Below are 24,525 nucleotides of genomic sequence, written 5' to 3'. Positions count from 1 at the left end.
AAAGTATTCAATTTACATATTAATTATCTTATCATTTTTCCCTCTATTCTTTAATGTTTTACAAATTTTGGATACATTTCACAAACTTCATTTCATCTACATAGTTCATGAACTATTTACTAAAAGGTTTGGATACAAGATGATTAATCCTGTATTATATAAACTAGTTTTATTTGAATATTAATATATACCCTGAATATGATTATTTTCTATGTGTGAATTATACCACAATGAATCTTTGGGTATTAAGAATAATCAACAGGGGCTGAAGATATAGCTCAGTTGTAGTGTTCTTGCCTAGCATACACAGGCTGTGGGTTGACCTCCAGAACTGCAAAAATCTAAAATAACACACTAAAAATCAGGTAACACTAATTCTTTGAAAGAATTTAAGTTCTGAAATGAAAAATGGTCATTTAAAGAATAGATTATTATTATTTTTAATCTTTTATTTAAATTTTTTTTGATTTATGTATTTTTATTTTATGTGTATGAGTGTTATACCTGCATGTGTGTAAAATGCACCTGTGTGATGCAGTGCCTGAGGACAGAAAATGGTGTTGGAGCCCCTGGAACTGGAGTTTCAAACAGTTGTTAGCCACCATGTGGGTACTGGGATTTGTACTCGGGTCTTCTGCAAGAACAGCCTGTGCTCTTAACTGCTGAGCCACCTCTCCAGACCTCCCAAATAGTTTAACTCTTACATCAGATCAATTTCTGTATTATGCCTTTATTTAAAATTTTTAAATAAAAATGAGTGTCTACTTAAGTATGAATTTTAAAATTTATGTATTCTTGTTTTCCCACAAGTCTAAAAACTTCTAAAAACCTAAAATCCCCCCAAATGGATTTTGAAGCTTACACTGTTATATGGCAGACAACATATAAAGAAAAATTTTTAAATGGTTTAGTCATTGACTTTTAGAGTTTTAGATAGAGAATTTTCCTTATAGATAATTCTAGCCAATCTCTTAATTCCATAGAGGGGGAAACTGTAAGCTATATTTAAGTGACCTATCCAAGGTCCACACACAGTATCATAGGTGCTTTTCCTGCTTGGTTAAGCATTGCTACGTACAGAAAAATACTAATGACATTTCAGAAGCCTAAACTCCCAAAATACCAAGTCAAGCTGGTCTTCTCTTGCCAAATACTAATCTTGCCTGATGATAAATCTGAAATATAAGAATGTCATTGGCTAGCAGAAAAAGATGATGCATCTATCTGTAAACACTTTAAGAAGAGACAATACTTGAGTGTGAAGCTTGGATTTCTTTGTGGAGGCTGGCTAAGAAAACTACAATTATTATCCCCAGAAACCTACTTGAAAGATCTGTTGTTGAATGAGCTACTTAAAAACATAACCATTTCTTGCTTCTCTCTTCAGTCTTTGTAGAATAATGTCAGTGTATTTTCAGAATTCTTCTATTGCCCCCAAGTGCAGAGTATGAGACAGTTATAGCCCTTTACCTTTGACTGGGTAACATGCCCACCTCAGCCTGAGGTGCAGACATGCTGGAGACATGGCTGGAGAACCGCCTCCTTCCAATGGCGCTCAGAAGGTAAGCTTCCTGTTCACTTACCACACTGGGCATGCTTATAGAGTCATCTGAAAGTGGGAGGGGGTCAGGAGTTACAAAAAGCATGACATAGATTAGAAAACTCTAACCAAGGCTGTGCTTGGGTTCCATCCTTGGCTTAGGTACAACCTCAGGGCTATCTCTAAATTATCACAGGCAGCTTTGTACAGATAAAGACTAACACCCCAGGTGGACCAATTAGATCAGTCTTCATGAAATAGAAAGAAACTTCTTTATTTTTGTAAGTATAGATCAATGTGCACTTGCAAATTAAAGATTTTGGAAAAGCTAAAATATATGTATTCTAAGACTATTCCAGGAATAGTTTAATTAGGGAATTTATTATTGAATAAGCCAGGTACATTTCCTTGATATTAGAAAACTATTCAGTTCACTTAATGACTTCTAGCCTACTGTAAGAAAGACTTTTTCAGTTTAGGAAAAGTATTTGAAATTTTTAACATTCATAAATAAGTTCCTATTTTAATCTAAATCTTAAAATGAAATAAGTGGAAATTAATGTACTCGAATCCATATGAAAGTTAACTTTTAGCATAGTATTTATGTCAAGGTGACCTCATGTTAAGAGACCTAACATTGTTTGTTATTAAACTATATGTACTTAATAAATATATTGAGTTTTGTGAATGTATGCTACCACATAAGATCATCTGATAACAATTTATTTAGATTGTCCAAATGTTATTTCTAATTGAACGATTTAAAGTAAAGGTTGTGAATAGGAAAACTGCTATAAATCTTAATTTGTAATACAAGGATTGACTAGAAATTGAGTCTTGTCCCTTTTCAGGTACATTCACAGAAGAGTTAAAATATGGGAAATATGATAGAATGCATTGGGCTATTTCTACAAATGCCTTTCCTAGATTTATACTGAATTTTCCCTTTTTAATTAACTTATCTTTTAACACTCCTCTAGTATTTGTTTGCTTATTAGCCATGTGATGTTTTCTATTAAACCTTTTAAGTGTTTTATGCCACAAACATCACCTTTTCTACAAGATTACAGCTACTATCTTAGAAGATTGAGAATATGTCCCTCTGATACTTTCTTGTCTTACACCTGACAGGTTGTCTTACATGGCTCTATGATGGGAAAAGCATCTTAATTCAACACAGTTTGTGATCTTGCTTTCATACACCTTCCCATATAAATCAGTGCACATCCACACTGCAGCCACAATGCACCATTTATTGGCAGCCTTGTGTTCATTAGGATGATCCTGATGTCTGAGAGAGATATTAACAAAACCTGCATGCATTCTGATCCCCTCCCATCACTACCTGAGTGTTGGCTCTTGGCTCTTGCCTTCCCTACTTTTCTTCCCTCACTCCTTCCTACTGTCTGGGTCAAGTACTGACTCCTAAAGTTACCTGTGAAATGAATTTAGTTCTAGGAACAATGGTGGCATGATTTCCCATCACTAAAACATGCTGAGAGAGACTGCTTCATGTATTAAAGAAAAGTGAAATCTCCTTTAAATTTTGAACTGTTATCAGGAATTACTGCTTATTTCAAGCTTCTTGTTCATGGGTCCAGAATATAGATTTGCCTTACATCTTGCATGCATGAGGCCCTGAGTTTAATCCCAGTACCACCAATCCCCGGCACCATCAAAAATAAAAAAAAAGAGCAACCTCTTAAATTAAAACATTGGGACCCAGCATGGTGGTGCATGATCATGCCTGTGATCCCAATGCTGGGGTGGCGGACACAGGAGGATCAGAAGTTCAGGGTCATCCTCAGCTATATAGGGGTTCAAGGCCAGACAGCACCACATGAGACTGTCTCAAGTCAAAATAAATACATGAAATAAAAGGTAAACTTCTTGTTTCTGTCTCTTACATTGTGCTTTCTTGGGCAATAATTTTTAAGAGGTCACTAACTACAACTCTAGGCATATGTCCACGAACACTCACTAGCATTCCCATTTTTTAGGGTGTTTATAACAAATATCATTAGCACTTTATGTAACTATCCCCCAAACTACATCTGGAAATATTGCTGAAGTGTTTTGCACTTATTTCTTCTCTTCTCGTATATACCCAAGTGTAGGGAGTCATTAAAATACTTTCATTCATCTTAGTTAATTAAAATTCTAAGCTCAACTTGCATTTCCTCTATCTATTTAGTTCAGATAGGGACTTTTTGTGGTTATTTGGTATAGAGAGTCTCTGAGTGGAGATCTAGATTTCATCCTCATCCTTAAAGGTACAACTTTGTAGTAAACATTATGTAAGAGCATCTTAAAACACAATTGGAAAATAATCAATGCACTTTAAGGATCCCCTTAAATGACAATGACACTTAATGGAAACATACCAGACTTTTGCTTTTTAAAACTACTCTTAAGCATACATGTGCAGTATTTATTGATCTGATATGTTCCCATTTACAACACTAAATCTCTACCATGTGCTTTAGAAGTCCTGGGCTAGCTGCACCAAGGAGCATTTTCGGAACTCAAATTTAAGTTGTTTCCCTTCAAAGCATCCTGCTAATGTCATCCCGGCTGGCACAGACAGCTGGTATTTTCCCAGTCCCATATGTATGCTTTGTTCACTTTTCCTTGCCAAACGGGACCATGTGAGCCCTGGTCAATCCTCTGGTCAGGATGCCCAGAAGAAAGAATAAGTTATTTATCTACAATTTAAATGAGATTTCATAGAAAAAGTTGCATAACTGAAGCTCAAGAAAAAAAATGGGGGGGGTCGCTAAAGATTTGCTTTTGGCCTGAATTCTGAAATGTCTAACAATGTCAGCTCCATTTTGAATCCCCTTCTTTCTTTAAAGAATGACCAAGGGGGCAGAACTGGAAATGGTTGGAAGGGCAGACATCTTCCCAAACCCTGCTTGCATGACCAACCTGTGTTGCCCACCCAGATTCTGACACATGACCTACTTTCCTCATCTTCCTCATCAGTCCGACTGAGGGTGTCTTGTGAAGCCTGTTGGGATGGCTCGCTGTCTTGTTCCCAGACAGTGCCCGTGCCTGTGTTGGAGCGAGACATGGTGGCCAGGCTTAGGCGGTAAGCAGAGGTGGATGTGCCCACAGTGCTGATGGATGTCTTCCCTTGGTAAGCTGGGGATTAAGAAACCAAAGGAAATGTGTGGTGAAGTCTTGAAAAACAGAAATATTGGCTTCAACGTTCTCCCTGACCAAAGTTCTTCTTTTGGGGGCTAGCTAAAAGAAAAAAAAAAAATCAGTACTGGCCACTGGTGAATAGTGAATAGCTTCCTTGTGAAGGCATGAGATCCCTAATAATGCCAAAGGCTCTGACACTGTTTCCTCTCTTAGTGTTTATGCTGGCAGGAAACAAACTAATTTTGACCTGAATTGCCACTTCCAAAGTTGTAGATTCACTAAGGTATATGTGCTGCCTAACATAAGCTTCTGGAAATAATAAACTATTGTCTTTGATAGGACCATTACAACCAAAATCAGAGTACATGATCAAAGCTGTTCCTGTTCTCTTTCTTAGATGGCAGATGAGAAACTCCTCAGCTCCATGCCAGGCTGTTTCATCAGTTCTGAATCAAATATTCAGAGGAATATCTGAATGGCAATATGTGAATTTCAATATACAAAGACTGAACTTTTCAATATTGTCTTTAACACATTGCAAAAAATGGGAAACACTTTAAAAGAAAACAAAACCCACATATTTTACTTATGGGTGATGACTGCCCTCTAATTGAAAATACTGATTTGATTTCCTTACTCAGCAGTCAGGTTTAATAGATCTGAAAACAGAAAACACTTCAATCTCAAGGAAAGTCTTTTAAATAGTATAAGTATTTCCCAGCTTGTCCACTCTATCAGCGCCCCTGCATTCCAGTTTGGGGAAAGCTAAGAGAACTTAGAATCAACAATACAAACCTGGTATAAAATTGCCTCAGCAGCATCACTTTCTTTGTTTATTAAGCTATCTAATCTACTGAGTGTCAATTTCCTCCTTTTTAAAGTGGACTTTTAATTATGCTGTGTGTGTGGATTGAAAGAATACCTGTGAAATTATGATATAGATGCACAAAGGGACTAAAAGAACATAAACAACTTTTTTTCCTCCTAATTAAATATTTAAGAGCCTAACTACTAAAGTGAAGATTGAAAAGACTTTAGAAAAAGAATAAAGCTAAATTGCTATGACAGCTCTCTGATTTTTGTTTTGCGGTTAGCCGTGATCAGATGTTTGGATTTAGTGATGTACCCAGATGGCTAGCTCCTACATGGTCTCCCAAAGAGCAGTGACCTGGACAGAGGATTCTTTGTAATTTGTGCATTCTATTTGTCAAACTGCACCGTGCATGCTTACCTGATCCACTGTGAACTGCTTCCTTCAGAATTTTCAGTTCATTGTTGAACTCAGCAATGAGCGAGCTCTTACACAAAGGGCGAGGTATGAAGCGCCGTTCTAGTTGGTCAGCAATATGTTGTCGGGCAGAAAGTTCTTCATGATTCTCTGCTGGCTGGGCCAGAAGCTAAAAGGAAGGCATTGTGTTCTCAGGACCCCAATTTCCCATCTGTAAAATAAACTAATTATGATGCCTTCCTACTTCGAAGTGGAGGAAAATGAATAAGGCAATGTATGGGCACTAGTAAGACTTCACTGTCTTGTATCTCCGCCCCAAGAAATTGGGGCATGAGCAGAGCAAAAGGTCAAATACTAGGGCTCTTGGAGGAAAAAAGCCTTAACCCCCTGTCCCCACCCAACACACACACCTTTTCATGTTTATTTCATAGCAGATTTCAGGCACGCTACTAACAGAACATTCTCCAGAACATTCCATTGGGCCAATTCTTTTTTTTTTTTTTTTTTTTTTAAGGAGCAGGGCTGAAGAACAGGGAAGGGGCTAAGTTTTACAGAGTAGTTGACCAGGTACTTCTAACCTCAAATATCTTCTGGATATGTACTTGGGCTGTTTCTTCATCAAGCGTGGGATTAACAATCCCTGCTAACTGGCCACAGCTGTTCATTCCTCCACCCTCCCCACTCCCCAGAACTCCTGCCTTAACGAAAACCTGCATGTTCACCCATTGTCGCCGCAGCACATGCACACACTGCACCTTGCACTGGATGAAGGGGCGCAAGAGCACGAAGATGGGTATCCTAGTGCGCACGATAAAGTCCAGGAAGTCCCACAGGGCCAGGCCGCCCACCTTCCGCAGAGCCATCTCCTTGACTTGCAGGCTCAGCCAGTACCATTGACTTCCCAGCTGCCTCTCAAAGCAGACGAGAATCACCTTCAGGGCTTCGTAAGAGAAAGAGGCGTCTGAGGGCATTTGCTTCAGAGGAATTCGACCTTCTGCTACTGTGCAGAGGCAATTTTCTAAGTCCTTAAGCTCCATGTTTCTATGAATTTAACATGTACTCCTGAACCAGCATTCCAGACACAAAAGTATTTTGATGTGGATTAGAACATAATTGTTTTCTTAAGTATGCTGAACTCCCATTTTGAAAAAAAAAAAAGGAGCAAAGTGGCCCTCTGAATGGGAAAAGGAATGATAAACATGATGTGTGACTAACATTTTATGGTCCAAAAGCTTTGTCACAGGGCTTTATGGAAATGTCAATATATCCCTCACTCCCTCAGCTAAACCACTGATGTGTTAAAATGTTTTTCTTTTCTTCGTTTAATTATAGAAATATCTGTGCTATTAAAAATAAAATAAAAGCATACAGAAGTACACAAAGTGGAAAACAATTATGGCTCTGCCCTTCTGGGTGTCTTGCATGCCACATGGGGAGTGTTATGGGGCAGCCAAATGGACCTTGGCCTTCCGGATCACGTCTTAAGACCCCTCCAAGCACTGGAAACTTCAAATGGCAAATGTGTTTTGATTCTAACTAGAGGAATACAAATGTCTTTTTAAGTGCATAAAATCACCTAGAAATCCACTTGCTTAAGTCCCCAAGGGGATGATTCCAATGGAAGACATATCACTTAGTACAGATGACCTAAGGTCCTGACTCATCCCTAAAGACTCAATTTCCCAGCAACTTCTCATCTCAATTCCCCTCTCTGAATGATGCAAATAAACAGAACACAAAGCATCCCTCTTCTGTGTCTTCTGATTCTAATGGCATTCCTAATACTCGCTCTTTGTTTCTGTCCTGCTTTCCCCTTCTGCCTCATCAGCCCAACACACAAACCATACACAGCTAGGGGTTTGAGAATACAGGTGCTGGTGGCTTGGATTTGAGGTGTGCCTCTTTCCCTTACTGTGCATCTACTTTCCGAAGTCTAAGTCTTCACTCTCAAAAGGAGAGTATATTCATGTGCAGTGATTTTGTGAGGGTGTGAAAATTCACAATGTAAAGTTCAGAAAACACTGCCTGGTACAAGGTCAAACGCTGAAATGTAAATATATATTTTAAAACGTGGGACTGAACAAGGAAGAAAAATGAACATAAATAAGACCATTAAAAAGGCAGAAAGTACAATGAAATGAAAAACAATTGTTCAAGTTTTTCATCTCCTGTCTTACAGGATGAGCCCCCTTTCTCCATCATCCTCTCTGATCCCCATCTTCACATTTGGCTTTCTGCCAGTCTGGATTTTATTTAAGCCTGACTTTCTCATGCCTCAGGTAACCAAGCACTCATCTGGGTAGCTCTCTGCACACACAGTTTCATTTTTTTCTCTTTCTTCAGATCACTGTCAGTAATATCTGTACACACATCCCCTTGGAATGCTGCCCAAACATTCCTTTTCCACATTCCGAAGTCCAATGACCTGTTTGATTTTTTGAGTTTGTGATTATCTTGTATCTTCCACCAACATCCACTTTGGTGAATGGAAAAAAAGTCAGGCAAGACTTTGTACTTTTGATATCTACCATTATCAGTACTCATTCTTGGTGCCACTGAAGGGTGGACTTTTCCTCTGTCCACTTAATTCAGGATCAGTAGTGGCCCTCTATGATTCCATGGGAGAGCAACCACTTACAGGGCAAAGATGGGGTAATGAGAAAGTAGGTGTGGAAGGAGGAAGGGAACTGGCAAGCTTCTAGGCGGGAGGGGACTGTCTTCACTTGAGCAGAGATCAAGGTGGACGTTTAAGGATGACATCATAAAGGAAGAAGAACAACTAGTAGAGGAATGAGGCTCTGTAAGGCCAGATGTTCTGTTGAGCTTCACCAAGCATACTGTGTCTAAATAGCAGCCACCAAACGTCATGCGTGACCTTGCCCTCAATCAACTAGAGGCAATCCTTCCTGCAGGCACCTTCCTTACATGCCCTAGACATCTTATGAAAACAGCCAAGTAATTTAGGTATTGCACATATAAAAATAATCTTTGTTTTTTGACATGTACTGAAGTAAACCAGACTTGAAAAGGTGTTTCTTGTTCCAATGGCTTCTTTAAACACTTCCTGATTCAAAGTGGGTTTTGGTAAATACCTCAACAGGGGGAGGGAGAGAGAAAGAGAGAGAGAGAGAGAGAGAGAGAGAAAGATAGAGAGACAGAGAGACACACAGAGAGAAACAGAGAGAGACCTACCCAAGTAGGCAGCCTGGCTGGTGGACTCAGCTAGCCCTTCCCTGCGCAGGTCTTTCCCTGCATCCCCAGGGGTGGAGCAGTGGGCAGGGGAGCTCTCCAGCATGAAGTTCTTGCTCCTGGATGTGCTGATGATCCGAGGGGGCAGAAGCACGTTAATGACTGTCTGCAGCAGTAGCTGTACCTCAGGCTGTTCCAGCCATGGGCTGTCTGTCCGTGCAGAGTTTGGAAGAGGAAGGGGAAAGGAAAACAATCACACAGAAGACTTTCCCCATTACACACAGAGCAGTTCAACTCCTTCCAAATCCAACCTAGCAGACCAAGAAATTTGGGCATTTCCCACCAAGTCCAGCCTCTCCCATGGACAGCACAGCATTCTTGCTACCCAGGGGTCCCCATAGCTGGCACCTAGGGGTTTTTGTTCTTAGCCAGAGCTCCCGCTTACCATTTCTTTCTCCTTTCTTTTCATAAATACTTAAAGTGTACTGTCCTTGCACTTAAGATAAAGCTTTTCCTACAAGACACCCTCCCTCCCTGGGAAGGAAGTGTAATGAAAATATATCTACACTGACAGCTGTGGCACAGCAGCTAAACAGCCACAGAATTGTAAAGTACAGTCACCTGTCTATTCTGTGTACTCGAACTAATTACCCTTTTCTTAATTTAATTGAAACAATGTATTCCTACTCTCTGCTGCATTGCAACCCTTTTAAATGGGGCATTTCCTCTAAGAAGGAGAGCAGTGACTCTTGTCCCAGGGCAGCTAAACTGAAAAGAAAGAAAAACAACTATTTCCTAAGGCAACCCTACTTAAACCATTCAGATTGACTTCCATTGATGGCTCTCTTGGGAAGAGGAAAGAAAGGCAATAGCACCCTGATAGTTAAGAAAACACAACAACAATACAATTCCTTTAGTTAATCAGACCTTTGCTTCCAGATCCTACTGTGAGCACAAATGGGATGAGCAGATTTAAAAGCATCCCCTCCCTTCGCTCTTGATTGGTGAATGGGGAGATCACATGGCTTAAAGGGAAATCTTCTTTTAAAGCCTGTGCAGCAATAATAGAAAAGAAGGTTAATTGACCAGCATGCCTGTAGGATGTGTTAGCTTCTACACAGCATGTTGGTGAAGGTGCCCTTCCCACTGGCTTCACCTGTAAACTATGAGTTCAACTGTCATCTGTGTAGCATATGTGATTCAACCAAACTCATCACTTTACCATTTGCCTGATATAACAGAGCTATGTTCTGAGAGAGACAGTAGTAACATCTTAAGTGTTAAATGACAAAGATATAGTCAGGTACAAAGCCCACCTCATTTCCCCCACTAATTTTCTTCATGTGTCTACCCATAAATACTTTAGAGACAAAGAAAAAAGAAGAAAATGAAAACTTGCCACTTTCTCCATTTGGGAGTTATTTAAAAGTCCTCTGACCCCTGCTTTGACCTTCTTCAAGCCAGGAAGCAATAAGAGAAAGAAATAAGTGGTCTTTGGAAACAGGTTATTAAAATGTTCCACTTTAGAGATGTGGTTTCCCTTCTGCACAGTAGCTACTGTTCTTAATCACCTTTCCTGCCTGGTGAATAACAAGCCTGATGGCCAGATACTGGGCAGGTCAGTTACCCCCTTACAGCCATTATATTCTTTCCATTGATCACAGAACTTTAAAATTGGGTGACACAGGAAAATAGGCAAGGGATTAGGATTCTTTACTTCTTAAATAAAGTGGGATATTTATTTTTTAAAATAAAAACATCCACAATATTCAACCCACAATCATTAAAGAAAATAAAGATATTCAAAGTCTGGTAACATTTGAAAGAATTTTATGCTGTAATTCTTTCTCAAAATAACTTTCGACCAGACTTCGAATATCGATGCCTCTTTTAATTAACAATTGTGAGCTGATTACCCATAGCCATTAGTTTGCACACATCTGAAATGGCCACAGGGGTCCCTGTGGTTGCGGCAGGACTACATGACTCTGCTATTTTTGAGATCTCAGGAAGAATTACAGGAGCGCAACCTGGGGCCATGCTCAGGGCTGAAGCTCCAAACCTATCAAAGTTTGGAGGTATTCACACTGTTATCTCACAGGTTTTGCCCAGCCTTTGCAGAAAGAGAAAGAGAACACCACAGAGTGGTGCCTCTGCCAGCAACTCAATGAGCGTGACAAACAGGTAAGGCAGTCACACCTGTATCTGCAATGCTACAAGCCGGACAACAGCTGTGCTGAAGGGCAGAGGTGGTGAGAGATAAGGGCTGAGATGAAGAAGGGGTAATCCATCAGCAACACTGGAAGGTCCTACCACTCCCATCACCTGAAATACAAACAGAGCACATGACCAGCCTTGACCATTGCAATTTCATGCAGCTATAGAAAAGGAGTCTCATTCACTAATAGCAATAGTAACAAATAGAAGGTTGGGCATGTTACTTCCATCTTTTCTTTCTCACTGCCTTCTTCTGAAGGCGTGTAATGTCTGGAGTCAGATCGAACATTAGACTGGATTCAGCCAAGGTTTTGTAGAATGTTGTGTGTAACTAACTATGTAAGTAATGACAGATGAACTAAAAAGCTATTCTGGTAGGGAGCTTGGACACTTACTTGTGGATTCAAAGGAGTGCGGTCAACATTCTTTGATGGAGCAAATACTAACAACAATGATGATGGCCACAGCTCTATGTGCACTAGGCATTCCAACTACAGACTCATTGCCCAGCTAGGTAAGCAGCAGACCCTACTCAATGAGATGCTCTAACATGGTTTCCATACATTGTACAAAACCTTGTTGGGACCAGACTCTAGATATTACGTAAATGATGAAAATAATTTTTTCTTTATCTAAATCCTTGACTGGCCAACTCTTAGTGTCATTTGGCACTGAACAATAAAAGAAGATCCCTTTTTGCATTTTAAGGTTCCCCTCCCCAAACTACCTCAACGTCTAGCCAATTGTGCAGAATCCCACTGCTCCACTCTCCAACTGGCAGCCCTCAACTCTCAGCGCAGCTTTGAGGTGATTGTCAAAGTAATGCATGGGAAGTTGCACACCAACATCCCACCTGGGTAGGGATGGGCCCCTGTATCTCCCCACGCACCACCTTGAAATGGACCTCACTATTTTCAGTGTCACCTGAGCCATCTGTTTTCATGGGTAGGTAGGGGCACAAAGTGGTTGACCTGTAAATCTTCAATTCAGAGAAATCAATAGCAGAGTTAAATTGTGCAAAGTTTCATAAGATTGCCACTTGGCTACTCACCAGATTGACACAGACATTGATCAGTGACCTAAGGTGAGGCAGGAAGGATATGATTGGCTGCCTCTGAAGTGTCAAACAAACCCCTTCAATCAAACTGCTGGCAGGCTCCCACTCAACCTGTCGCCTGGAATACAATATAGGGGCCATTAGCGGCCTGGCTCCCTTCTGGAGACAGTCTGAGACAATTGAATGAGACAGCAATTCTGACGCCATCTAAGACAGGATATGTGTCTGAGACAACAAAGTGCTTCACACGGCAAGACGTTTACCCATTTTGTTCCAAAAGTACAGAGCACAGGGAAGGGAGGTACTGAAAACGCAGCAGAGGCACTCCTGCCTTACCGACTAATGAGACAAAATCTATTGAAGAAAAAACAGAGATGATGAATGGGTAACATTTTAAGGTCTCCAAGGTTAGCTTTAAGAGAAGATCTTATGATGATATCATTTCAGGAGACCATCACATGAGTAATGACTTTCCAGAACGAGTCTGTCCCCGGCTGCAGTTCTACAATATACTGTCAGACTATGCTTGATCCTGTCAATTCTCACAGCAGACTGCTATTGAGATATATAGAGCTTACATCCTGTCAAAAAGTTGAAATTTGAAGAAAATCATCCATCTAAAAAGTACTTTTCTTGGCCTCCCAAGAAATAATATTTTGGATTACTTTCTATGGATCTGTAGATGGTGGTGCACACAATTCAATTAGATCCACATGGGTCTTTCTGTCTTAAAAATCAATCCAGTCTGTGACTGTCCCAGTCCCCAAAGATTCATCCATTCCTATCACTCCAAAATAAGCAGGTTGGGCTCTGCTGATGCCAGTACTATCTTCCTTTCTTGGAAATAGTTTCTAAGCTTCCACTTCCTACCAAATTGCAGTCTGTACAATGACAGAATGGAAATGTAGTTATAAATGAGGATATACTGACATCCTTGAGGCCCTAACTGCCCAAGTAATCCACAGGTCAGCTTCAGGCAATATTTCTTGTGAGGAACTGAAGTCACATAAAGAGGCTAAATACAAACCAACAGTGTATTAAATCGTGAGTCCCCCCCAAAATGTCCTACGATTTACCAAATCTATGCATTAATTCAGAAATTTACTTTTGGGAAGCATAATGTTATTTCTATCTGGTTTAATTATATGACAAACGAGCCATTTTATGTGGAGGTTTGACATCTTTAGATACCTAATTACTAAAGAAAATAATTTATTTTGACACACATTCATGAGATAGTCATGAATCTTGATTGCCACTTTCTAGTAGATGCAAATGCTCCCTTAGGATCACTAAAAGTCCTCCAAGTTGTTCCATGGTGTTGTTGCAAATGGTAGAATTTCTTTATTTTTAAGAGTTGAATCATGTGACTTTAGATGCACCAAGGGTACAAATGCTTGACCAGATAGGCCTTAACATATATGATAGGCCTTAACATATATGACAGGATGCATTAAGTCTGGTGGGGAGGGGCTATGGGGGTTGTGGATGGAGGAAGGAGGGTCTAAATTTGATTAAGATCTAGTATATGCAATGTAAAAAAAACTCATAAAATCTTTAAGAAATTGATAAGAAGCAGCAAGCCTTTTTTAAAAAATTAAATACTATATCAATTATATATATCACAAAAAGTTTTAAATTATCAATTATAAATGAAGGAATAAAATTGAAATGACAATAAAAAATGCTCTAAGAGCAGGTATTTCCATGCCACAGAAATAAATCAGCTTGCCATAATGTCTTGACACATCACTGTGGTACGAAAGAATATAGGAACAAGCCAATAGTGCCCTGATACTGTTCAATTCTGTTTCTCTGTGGCTCCCAGGAGTGGCATAAATGTGCAGAGTACAGGCTAATGTCTGCAAAATTTCTGGCAAGCTGAATCCTAAGTCCTGTAGCCTGGGGTCAGTGTTGCATTGATTTTGAATTTACTTTTAAAGGACAGAAAACACTCTCTTAGTAACCCAAATTTGAAATCACCGTCAGTGAACTTACTGGTAATTATGAACTGAACTATTTGCTCACTACAGCTGTGGGTTTCAGACTGGGCACACATCTCCAGTAGGCTGGTTTAGAGGTCTCTTTTTAGAAAGAGACCAATGGATATTTCTCAGACTACTAAGAAGAGATCATGTTGTAACTGTGTTCATTTAGAATTGCACTGAATCAGATGAAAATTATGGTTTGCTATAAATTGTGTGAACTTTTTAGCTCCAGTCTGGTTTTGGATTATAAACATGGCATTTTTCTAAATTGGTGCATAAATATGATAACTTACTATATTAAATGCAGCGCTTTGAATATCAAATTAATGTTTCTTCTCTCTGTACTTGGTTATTTATAAGATATATTCTGTATTACTTCCAAAAGGGATTGGGATTAAAGAGTTCTAATTGAATTTCTTAGTTGTATTAGATGAGGAACAGGACAACTAAGAAATACATAGATGCTTTCTTAATATGAGCCTGTATGGGACTGGAGGGATAGCTCAGCCATTAAGAGCACTGGCTGCTCTTGCAGAAGACCCTGGATCAGTTCCCAGCACCCACATGGCAGTTCACAAGCATCTGTAACTCCAATTCCATGGAATCTGATGCCCTCTTCTGGCCTTCACAGGCATTGCATGCATGGGTACACTTACATATATGCAGGCAAAACACTCATACACAAAAAATAAAATTTAAAAGATGAATACATAGATTTCTAAAAAAATGATATTTCCCCCAAACAGATCCTGTTACTGGGGTATTTATATTCCCAGTTATCTATGCACATATACCACCAGAAAACTTTTAAATCACTCATTCAACTACAGATTGACCTGCTCTCTTAAAAATGAAACATTCTAACTTTGAGATCTGTAATATCTGACTAGGAGGCCTCCTCACCTCAAGGTAGGCATCTTATGAATTTTGTTGAACATTCTATCCAGTCTCTTGAGAATGAGGATAAGGGCTGGCCTCACTGCCTCTGCTGACCAGTCGGTAATGGGCAGCATCTCCATGATGTAGCGCCGAAGCCCTCGGCTTTCCATTGTCTGGGTGTCGTATGGTGCCAGCTTCAGAAGGGAGTGTGCGATTTCTGCCAGCCTAAAACCATTTTAAAAATAATAAGCACAAAATAACACAATGGGAATATTCCTATAAAGCATCATGTTAATCACTGCATGCCAATTAATAAACCAACTTCATAACTAAGAATATTCTCTCTAGCATCCCCATCCCTCTGTTCTCATGTATGTCAATACAATGATATTTGCACATGTATAGTGGAGAAGCATGTTCCAGAGAGCAACTGAGAAAGATTAAGGATGGGCCAAATGCATTTAGAGAATGTTACTGTTACTGTTTGTGTGTGTGTGTGTGTATGTGTGTGTGTGTGTGTGAGAGAGAGAGAGAGAGAAAGAGCGAGTCTCATGTCACTCAGGTTAGCCTTGAACTTGCTAGTACAGGATGATACTGAGCTTCTTGTTCTCTTGCCTCACTCTCCAAGTTCCAGAACTACAGGCATGTGGTACCATGTCCGATTTTATGTGGTGCTGGGGATCAAACTCAGGGCTTTGTTCATGCTGAGCAACCACTTGACAAGTGAACCACATCCTCAGTCCCCAGAGAATGTCACTTCTACACACACACACACACACACACACACACACACACACACAGAGAGAGAGAGAGAGAGAGAGAGAGAGAGAGAGAGAGAGAGATCTATTAATTCATTAGAAATAGTACAATGGGAATATTGTGTTTGTTTTTTCTCAAATATTAATTATAGCATTTTATTTTTTAAATATTTTCTTTATTATTCTTATTCTATTGTGTATAAGTGTATTGCCTGCATGTGTGTAAGTGTACCTGTGTCATGCAATGCCCATGGAGGTCAGAAGAAGGTATCAGATCCCCTGGAACTGGAGTTACAGACCATTGCTAGCTGCCATGTGGGTGCTAGGAATTGAACCCAGGTCCTCTGCAAGAACAGCCAGTGCTCTTAACTGTGGAGCCACCTCCCCAGCCCCAACGGTAGTATTTTAATAAAGAGAAATGTTGATTACTGCAAGAGACTGAGAGGCAAAATGCAAGCTTGTAAGGATCTACCGTGTGAGAGCTCTCCAGGCACTCTACTTTAGGAATAACAGCCAAACCATTGCCCACCTAATACTTAGAATTCTTAAAAACTGCTCATCTGACTAGCTCCATGGATGGAAGAGCTCGTCAGTATACAAGAGAATTCATTCCACCTCCTTGTGAGGCCCGGACTATCAAAAGCTGCTCATGGTAGGTCCCTAAGTTCCTTCCAGTTTCTTCTTGGTAGGCTTAACTCTCAGTACAGTAATTCAATCTATTTTCATGGCTAGACTGTTTGTGCACAGATAAGGGTAGTTTCCTCCACACAGATTCTTCCAGAAGCTTTCATCTCATTTCCTGCACATTCTTATAAATTCTACTGTAACAGCCAGTTCAAGCTGACCCAGGTAACTTGGGCTCTTCTAAAACCATATTTTGTTAAAGAAAGTGAATTGGTATAACTAAATGCAATTCCCCTGTGATTGAATAAACACGAGTCTAGCTCTCAAAATGTGAGCTTATCTTTATGCCCTTATTTATTTTTAAATGCCTTTAAAGATAGATTTGAGACATGCCTGAAAATGATTTACTTTAAACTTGATAATAACACTTACAGATGAATATGAGAGGCATTTTATAGATTAATACATTAGTTTCTTTAATCCCTGGTCATATGAAATAATGGATTCACTTTGAGCCTACAATAAAATCTTCATTTCAGACAGTTTTTCCAGCACTATCTACATAATACCTTGTATTTATACACATACTCTCTTGGTTAAAAAGGAAACACAGTTGCTCTGGTCTTTCCCCAATGAAAACACAAGAGATTTTCCTATTGGGAAGAGAGTAAAAGAGGAAGAGAAACTGGGTAAAAGGGAGAGAAGGGGAGATGGAGAGGGAAGAGAGGGGCAGAGGGAAGATACCACTATCCCACTGCTTGGGGAGTTCAGAGTTGCATAATGAGGCAACAAATTCCTTTGGGGAAGAGATGTTATCTAATCAAGAATATGTTCCCAAACCAAGCATGGTGGCACACACCTCCTGAGTAGTCCCAGTACTCAGGAGGCAGAGGCAAGTGGATCTCTTGTGAGATCAAGGACAGCTTGGTCTACACAGTGAGTTCTAGGCCAGCTGGGGCTACCAGGAGACTCTGTCTCAAACAAAAACAAAAACAGAAAACAAAACCACAAAAAAAACAAAGAATATTTTCCCTAAGATCCTTGTAATCAGCCATATTCTGTACACACATAAGAGTACCAGCTGCCTCAACACTGCTTCTTAGCTCTTTAACCTGATCCAAATTTTTGATCAAATACCTCTTGTATCATCCCATATATATCATTCCCTGTGCTCTTTCTTAGTCGAGTTTTTCTATTTGGGGAATATTCATTCGTTTTTTTTAAATAATCATTTTATTTGTACAAATTTATGTAACAACATGTCATAATTCCATACATAATGAAATTTGTCACAATCAAGTCAAGGTAGTTAACATTTTCTTTTCCTTAAACTTTTTTAAAAAATTAAAGCTGAGCATGGCAGTGCATGCATTTAATCCCAGTGCTCGAGAGGCAGAGGGAAGTAGATCCCTGTGAATCTGAGGTCAGCCTGGTCTATATAGGGATTTCCAGACCAGCTGGGGCTACAGGAGACCCTGTCTCAAAAGGATCAAAAAAGAAAACTTTTTAAAAATTGAATTCTTACAATTTCCATACAGTGTAATTTGATGGTATTTAAATCCCCTCCCCTATCCACAACTCCCTTTATTCCCCCCTCCATGTTTTTTAATTTTTGAAAAAACCTTATTGTGAATTTCATACACGCATATAAGGTGTTCTGATGAAATCCACGTCCACTCCCTCCAACACCTCCCATATCTCCCCATCTTTTTTTCTGACAACTTCGTGTTTTTTCTTTTTCTTTCTTTCTTTTTCTTTCCTTCTTTCTTTCTTTCTTTCTTTCTTTCCTTTCTTTCTTTCTTTCTTTCTTTCTTTCTTTCTTTCTTTCTTTCTTCTCTCTCCTTTCCTTCCTTCCCTCTCTCTCTCTCTCTCTCTCTCTCTCTCTCTCTCTCTCCTCTTTCTAAATGGGGTTTTTTGCTCCTCTAACATGGCCCCCTCTAAAGAGGTAACCCTAAAATCCTTTCAGGGATAAAAGCTCACAAATACTTTTGACACTTTTGTCCTTTGCAACATAGTATGTTGCTAAGAGGCCCAAAAACATTTTGACTTTTGACCAAGAAACTGGCTACTTTGGGGTCTTTTTTTTTTACCCTAACTGCCTAGCCAATTCCTACACCCTATTCTTATCACACCATCCTCTGAAGAAGTTGCTGATAGGGAATCAGGATGCAGACCGCTCTGGCTTCTCCCATGCTTAACGGGGACGCAGGGTGAGGCGATTGGGGCACCCCTTCAGTGGGTCTATCTAAAAGACTCCCAAACTGCATAACTCTTATCTATAGGGAGAAAAGAAAGTCCTTGACTGGTGAATAGGGGATGTGGTGGAGAAGTAAAGGCAGGAGTAGTTAGTATTACAAGTTCTAGACAGGGAACCAGAGAAAAGTCAGAACAGGGCAAATTTCAAGTGTTCATATCAGAGTCCATTGGGATTTCTTGACGAGAGCTTCCAAAAGCATCCCTCTATTGGGTTCCTCCTCATTTTTCTTTTGACCGCCAAGGCTGGACTCAAGAGTGATGGACTCAGGATTTGTTTTCAGGCACTTTGATAGCTGTTGGAGTGGCTAGAATCAGTGTCAGTTCCCTCTCAAAGGCTTCCAGATAGGTGGAGAAAACAAATTTAGAACAATAGCTGGTTTTGTTCTAATATCTCCCTTAGATATAGGTGGCCACTACAGTATTGCAGACCAGTATTTGAAGTCTTACATCTGAGCAGCACTTTCTGATTAGGAACAAAATCATCAATGAAACATAATTGTCTAAATAACATTTTATACAGACTTAAGCCTAATTTCTGGGAAATATAATCCCTGGAACTCTTAAAGAAATATACTGATCACTTAAATCTTTGGTTATACTTTCCTTTTGGGTGTTTAAGACCATACAGCTGGCCTAAATAAACCAATTTATTTTTACTCTTAAGGTTGTTTGAGGATCTGTTCCTCAGGGGTCACATGGACTTGGGAAGAGCCCCTGGCTTCTTTCTTTTACAAGTTCCATCTATGTGAAGATAAGTCAAAGGTCCTGCTCGACTGACCATGGCTGGCTTCCCTTGGAAGCATGGAGGGAATGTTTCCTCTGAGTTGACCCTCCTCTTTGTAGACTGGATACTGGTTCAAGTCCATCTGGTAGAGTCTCCACAGACTCCATGAACAGGAGAACAGGTGACTCACCAAGTTACAGGACATTTTAAGAGATGCTCCATAGTCCCCTGGAACTTTGTTGACCTTGGAAGGCAAGGAGCAAAACCTGTTCTTTAAGTCCCTCTGACCAGATTAGTATGGGCCTCAAAGTATGACTGTTAAACATCCAATAAGGTTAGTTCCACCAGTCTGGTACTTTTAATTACCATGTGCTGTGTAGATAAAGCTTGGGCAAAAACCAAACATTCTCAGATAAACTTTAATTAGACATATATTTGGTCCTTAAACTAGTTGACTAAACTATGACCTTAGAAATTTTAAGATTATGTGTATATTATTTTTGTCTCATCCTTTATATATCATAGCAAACCTACACAGGCCCTCATCACTTGCTTAGGCTTTCTCGTTTTTTTGTTTTTTTTTTTTTTTTTTTGGTCTTTTTGAGACAGGGTCTCCCTGTAGCCCCAGCTGTCTTGGAACTCACTATGTAGACCAGGCTGGCCTAGAACTCTGCCTCCTGAGTGCTGGGATTAAAAGCGTGTGCCACCATGCCCAAATTCTCATTTTTTATGTCTATTTTGGAAAATATCTCCAGTCCCATATCCTTTTATTAACATCTTTTACATTATCATTTTCTTTTTTAAACAATTATGAGACACAATAACATCAAATAAATTTTCCATCTGTTGTGAGAATTCTTTTCTTGGGGATACTAAGCAATGCTTATCCTCATTTAAGGTTCCAGTGTCAAACCAATGTTTGATTAACGTTTTCCTGGGGGAAAACCAATGAATTTACTGAACTTACTTATTGCTGAGGAGTGTTGAATGACCTGGGGTTATGCACACTGGAAAATCATTACCCAGCATGGATCAAGCCTTCTCCTCCTAGCCTTCCCCAGATTATATACTTTAGTCCTTCCCAAATCCAGGACACCATGTGTAGATTAGGGCCAAATTACATACAGTTGGCTGGGAAGTGTGGCTGGATACTCTGGTGAGGGTCTACTGACTCTGCTTGCCCCTCCTTTAATGAAGGAGCACAACTGTCAACAAGCCCAATTGTGATGATGTTTAGTGATCAGGCACAACTGAAGTCGTGATGATGGCAGATATTTCACATAGATAAGACTGCTGTAAAACATCATCTTACTAACATGGACTATAAAAGGATTTGATGCTAGGATCCACAAATGAGGGAGAACATATGTCTTTTGTTTTTCTGAGTCTGTGTTACTTTACTCAGTATAACAGTTTCTAGATCCATCCATTTACCTGGAAATTTCATTGTATTTCATTTTTCTTTACTGCTGAATAGAACACCATTGTGTAAATATACCACATTTTTGTTAACCACTCATCAGTTGAAGGGCACTTAGGTGGTGTCCATCTATCTTAGCTATTGTGAAAAGAGCAGCATCAAACATGGTTGTACAAGTGTCTCTACAATAGGATCAGTCCTTTGGGTATATGCCAAGGAGTGGTGAAACCGGGTCATATAGTAGGTTCATTTTTAGTTTTTTTAAGAGTTTTCCACACTGTTTTCCATAGGGATTGCAATCCCACCAGCAGTGAATGAGTGTTCCCCTTTCTCCACATCCTCGCCAGCATGTGGTATCATTTGTTCTCTTGATCCAAAGTCTGATTGTGGTAAGGTGAAACCTTAGGTTGGTTTTAATTTGCATTTCCCTAATTACTAACGATGTTGAACACTTTTTGAGATGTTTCTTAGCCATCATTATTTCTTCCTTTGAGAATTCTCTGTTTAGATCTTTAGCCCATCTTTTAACTGGGTCATTTGGTTTCTCGATTCTTTGTTTTTTGAGTTCTTTATATAGTCTAGATATCAAACTTCTGTCAGATGTTCATTGGTGAAGATTTTTTCCCACTCTGTGGGTTTTCTCCTCACTTTTTTGATTGTTTCTTTTGCTGTACAAAAGTTTTTTAGTTTAATGAGGGCCCACTTGTTGATTGCTAACCTTAATTCCTGAGCAAATTCGGTCCAATTTTGAAAATCCTTTCCTACACCTATATCTTGTAAGTTAATGCCAATATTTTCTTCTAATAGTTTCAGGGTTTCCAGTTTCACATTCAGGTCTTTGATCCATTTGGAGTTGACTTTTGTGCAAGGCAAAAGATAAGGATCTAGTTTCATTCTTCTACAGGTGGAGATCCAGTTTTGCCAGCACTATTTGTTGAAGATCCTGTCTTTCTTCCATGGTGTGTTCTTGGCACCTTTGTCAAATATCAGGTGACTGAAATTGCATGTACTCAGGTTTGGATGTTCAATGATGTTCCATTGCTCTATGTGTCTATTTTCGTGCCAGTACCACATTGTTTTTATGACTATAGCTCTGTAGTATACTTTGAGATCTGGTATAGTAATCCCCCCAGCGTTGCTCTTTGGGTTCAGGGTTACTTTGGCTATTTGGGGTCTTTTGTGCTTCCATATGAATTTATGGATGGTATTTTCTAATTCTCTGAAGTATGTCATGGGGCTTTTGATTGGGATTGCTTTGAAATCTATATATTGCTTTTGGTAGGATGGTCATTTTCACTATATTAATTCTTTTAATCCATGAGCATGGGCCTTCCAACTCCTGCTGTCTTCTTCAATCTCTTTCTTTAAAGATTTAAAAATTTTATTGTTGAGATCTTTGGTATCCTTGCTCAGGTTTATTCCAAGATTTTTTTTTTTTTGCAGCTATTGTGAATAGGAGCATTTCCTTGTACTCTTTCTCCAATTGCTTGCTATTGGTATATAGAAAGGCTACTGATCTTTGTAGATTGATTTTATAACCTGCCACTATACTAAAGTGTTGATCAGTTCTAGGGTTTTTTTGGTGGAACTTTTGGGATCTCTTAGGTATAGTATCATATCATGTGCAAAAGGGGAGAGTTTAACCTCTTATCTTCCAATTAGTAGTCCTTTGATTTCATTCTCTTGTATTATTGCTCTAGCAAGAGTTTCAAGCACTATGTTGAAAAGGAGTGGAGATAGTGGATATCCTTGGCTGGTTCCTGATTTTAATGAGAATGCTTCCAGTTTTTCTCCATTTAGAATGATGTTGGCTTTGGGTTTGTTGAATACAGCTTTAATTATGTTGCGGTATGTTCCCTCAAGCTCAAGTCCCTTTAGAACTTTTATCATGAATACACATTGAATTTTGTCAACAGCCTTTTCTGCATCTATTGAAATGACTATGTGGTTTTTGTATTTGAGTCCATTTATATGATTAATGATGTTTATTGACTTGCATATATTGAACTATCCCTGCATCTATGGAATAAAGCCTACTTGATCAATGGTGAATGGTCTTTTTGATGTACATCTGTATGTGTTTTGCAAGTATGTTTTTGAGAATTTTTGCATCTATGTTCATTAAGGATATGGGTCTCTAGTTTTCTCTTTTGGTTGTATCTTTACCCAGTTTGAGAGAGTGATGCTGGCTTCATAGAAGGAATTTGGGAGTTCTCCCTCTGTTTCTAATGTTTTGGATAATGTAAGTAGTACTGGTTGGAGGTCTTCTTTAAATGTCTGGTATAATTCTGCTGTAAATCCATCTGGGCCTGGGCTTTTCTTAGTCAGGAAGCCTTGTATTACTGTTTCAATTTCCTTATATGGTATGGGTCTGTTTAAACTGCTGACCTCTTCTTGGTTTAACTTTGGTGGTTCTCATGATTTTAGATCTCTATCCATTTCTCTTAGATTTTCAAATTTAGTAGAGTATAGGTTTTTAAAATATTCCCTTATAATTGGATTTTTGGGTGTCTGTTGTGATGTTTTCCCTTTCATCTCTGATTTTGTTGATTTGGATTTGCTCTTTCTTTCTTTTGGTTAACTGGGGTAATGGTCTGTCCATCTTGTTTAGCTTTTCAAGGAACCAGCTCTCAGATTAATTGATTCTTTGTATTTTGTTTGCTTCTATTTCACTATTCCTGCTTTGATTTTTGTTATTTCTTCTCTTCTGCTGGGTTTCAGTTTCATTTGTTCTTGCCTTTCTTGGGTCTTGAGTTGCAGTGTTAGGTCATTTATTTGGGCTCTTCCTAATTTTTTAATGTAGGCACTTAGAGCTATAAACTTCCCTCTTAGGACTGCTTTTAATGTGTCCCAGAGGTTTTTTTTGTGTTGCATTGTCCTTTTATTTATTCTTTTATTTCTTTCTTAATTTCTCCTTTGACCCATTCATTGTTTAGTAGTGTGTTGTTTAATCGCCATGAGTTTGTGTAGTGACTAGGGCTTCTTCCAGTGTTGATTTTGAGCTTTATTGCATTGTGGTCTGTTTGCCATCATTTTGATCACTGTTTGTGTTCTCTGTCTAATTTTGTGTTTCCTAGGTTATACCTTTATTTATTTTCTTTTGTTGCCCCTTGAGTATAGTTGTTTCTCTCTCCACTCTCAATTCCTTCAAGTGTTTGAATGGCTGGTTTTGTGAACATGTATTCTTTCAGGCTATTTGTGTCATGGAAGATTTTTCTTTCCTCCTCAATTGTAATAGAATTTTTGCTGGGTAGAATATTCTGGGATGGCTTCTACTATCATTTAGAACTGAAAATACCTTGGTCCAGGCTCTTCTGGGTGTGATAGTTTGCTGGTAAGTCAGCTGTAATTCTGATGGGCTTTCCTTTATATGTGACTTGTTTTTCTTTTGCTGCTTTCAGTATTCTCTCTTTGTTCTGTACATTTAATGTCTTTATTATGATATGCTGTGGGGAGTTTCTTTTCTGGTCCTGTCTATTTGGTGTTCTATGTGCTTCT

General features: G+C 39.2%; 1 protein-coding gene across 11 annotated transcripts in view; it reads right to left on the bottom strand.

The window, feature by feature from the left end:
• Nucleotides 1–24,525, bottom strand: part of Unc80 (unc-80 homolog, NALCN channel complex subunit) — a 232,591-nt gene that overhangs the window by 14,666 nt on the left and 193,400 nt on the right. For all 11 annotated transcript variants that reach the window (XR_607706.1, XM_008846230.1, XM_008846234.1 and 8 more), the window contains 9 exons: nucleotides 15,270–15,470; nucleotides 12,373–12,496; nucleotides 11,304–11,429; nucleotides 10,032–10,155; nucleotides 9,108–9,314; nucleotides 6,671–6,855; nucleotides 5,919–6,084; nucleotides 4,505–4,684; nucleotides 1,471–1,609 (listed from right to left, as the gene is read on the bottom strand). Coding sequence is in view for 10 of the 11 variants with exons in the window: in XM_008846230.1 (XP_008844452.1) it covers nucleotides 1,471–1,609; nucleotides 4,505–4,684; nucleotides 5,919–6,084; nucleotides 6,671–6,855; nucleotides 9,108–9,314; nucleotides 10,032–10,155; nucleotides 11,304–11,429; nucleotides 12,373–12,496; nucleotides 15,270–15,470 (1,452 nt within the window). In the remaining variant the exon portion in view is untranslated. The remainder of the gene's footprint in view (nucleotides 1–1,470; nucleotides 1,610–4,504; nucleotides 4,685–5,918; nucleotides 6,085–6,670; nucleotides 6,856–9,107; nucleotides 9,315–10,031; nucleotides 10,156–11,303; nucleotides 11,430–12,372; nucleotides 12,497–15,269; nucleotides 15,471–24,525) is intronic.

The sequence above is a fragment of the Nannospalax galili genome, unplaced genomic scaffold, assembly GCF_000622305.1.
Source record: "Nannospalax galili isolate Female #2095 unplaced genomic scaffold, S.galili_v1.0 scaffold281, whole genome shotgun sequence".
Classification (NCBI taxonomy): Eukaryota; Metazoa; Chordata; class Mammalia; order Rodentia; family Spalacidae; genus Nannospalax; species Nannospalax galili.
Note: the sequence above shows the minus strand (reverse complement) of the source record. Positions and strands in the feature narration are given on the sequence as shown.